Source organism: Egretta garzetta, unplaced genomic scaffold, assembly GCF_000687185.1.
Source record: "Egretta garzetta isolate BGI_Z169 unplaced genomic scaffold, ASM68718v1 scaffold1097, whole genome shotgun sequence".
NCBI lineage: Eukaryota > Metazoa > Chordata > Aves > Pelecaniformes > Ardeidae > Egretta > Egretta garzetta.
Genome location: NW_009260365.1, coordinates 57,834 through 58,994, shown reverse-complemented (window position 1 = coordinate 58,994; position 1,161 = coordinate 57,834). Strand labels below are relative to the sequence as shown.

The 1,161-nt window shown below is 44.0% G+C and overlaps 1 protein-coding gene across 1 annotated transcript in view; it reads left to right on the top strand.

Annotated features, from left to right (window-relative positions):
- The window catches only part of CBX8 (chromobox 8), a gene marked incomplete at its 5' end in the record, with an annotated part of 2,233 nt that extends 1,079 nt beyond the window's left edge, over positions 1–1,154 (top strand). Inside the window, one exon of the mRNA XM_009643026.2 lies at positions 3–1,154. Within this exon, the coding sequence (XP_009641321.1) occupies positions 3–226 (224 nt within the window). The remainder of the gene's footprint in view (positions 1–2) is intronic.
- Positions 1,155–1,161: the final 7 nt, after the last annotated feature.

Here is a 1,161-nt window from a genome sequence, read left to right as displayed (position 1 = left end):
CGTGGGCAGCCTGTACCGCGACGGCGTGGGGGGCCAGGCGGGGCGGCCCTCCCTCATCGCCAGGATCCCCGTCTCCAGGATCCTGGGGGACCCCGAGGAGGAGTCCTGGAGCCCCTCTCTCAACAACCTGGAGAAGGTGGTGGTAACTGATGTGACCTCTAACTTTTTGACCGTCACCATCAAGGAGAGCAGCACGGACCAAGGATTCTTTAAAGAGAAGCGATGAGGTTGTCGGAGGTGGTGCTGGGGTTTTCTTCGGTCAGATCCAGACAAAAGCTTGGTTAGAGCTTGGTGGGCCCTTTTTTTTTTTTTTTTTTTTTTTTTTTTTTAATTTTTTACTTTTTTTTAAATTTTTGTCCTGGAGAGGATTTAGAAACTGTCCTGAATTCATTAACTCATTCTTTTTTTTTTTTTTTTTTTTTTTTTTCCCCCCCACGTCTTACATTTCGTTGGAAAGATTATCTCTAGAGTTATATTTTCTATTAGATGTAAATATGTTATTTAAGAAAAAATGCTTATATATATCTATATATATATATTTCAACTCTGAGTTGTTTTATTTAAATGGAGACAACAGTGACTGCTCAGTTGCTCTTAGAAAGGACAATAAAACTGAGAACTAACGGAGTTCATGCATCTCTTGCAGGAGCCGGTGTACATAACGAGCGATGTTCATAGCTAATTATGTTCTGGGTTTTTTTAACTATTATTTTTCATATGATGCTGTGGATGGTGGAGGGGGGAAGCGTTACTCCCCCGGAGGGCGAGGCGCCCTGATTTCTTGATTGTGATATAAGGTGTTGCTTGTACAATCAAGTGTGCTGTGTCCAGAACTGTTGCCCGTGACGGTTGAAGTAAGCACTTGAATTTGCAGTGTTGTTGGGGAGGGGGCGTTTCCAGCTTAACAAAAAGAAAACCTGATGTTGCTGCGAAGTCGGGGCGGGGGAAAGCAGAAATCCATAAAAAGGCTGAAGCTGTTCTCGCGGAGTATGAACTTGAATTACCTTTGCTTGTGAAGGAAGAGGAGGCTTGCGTGTGTAAGGTTCCCGAGAGGGGTGATACTGAAATGCACTTTATAGAGTTGTCGTAGCAGTTGTGGGAGACGGGACTGAGCTGAGAATCTGTTTTCATTTTGTCTGGTCGTTTGATTCTGTTCCCCCA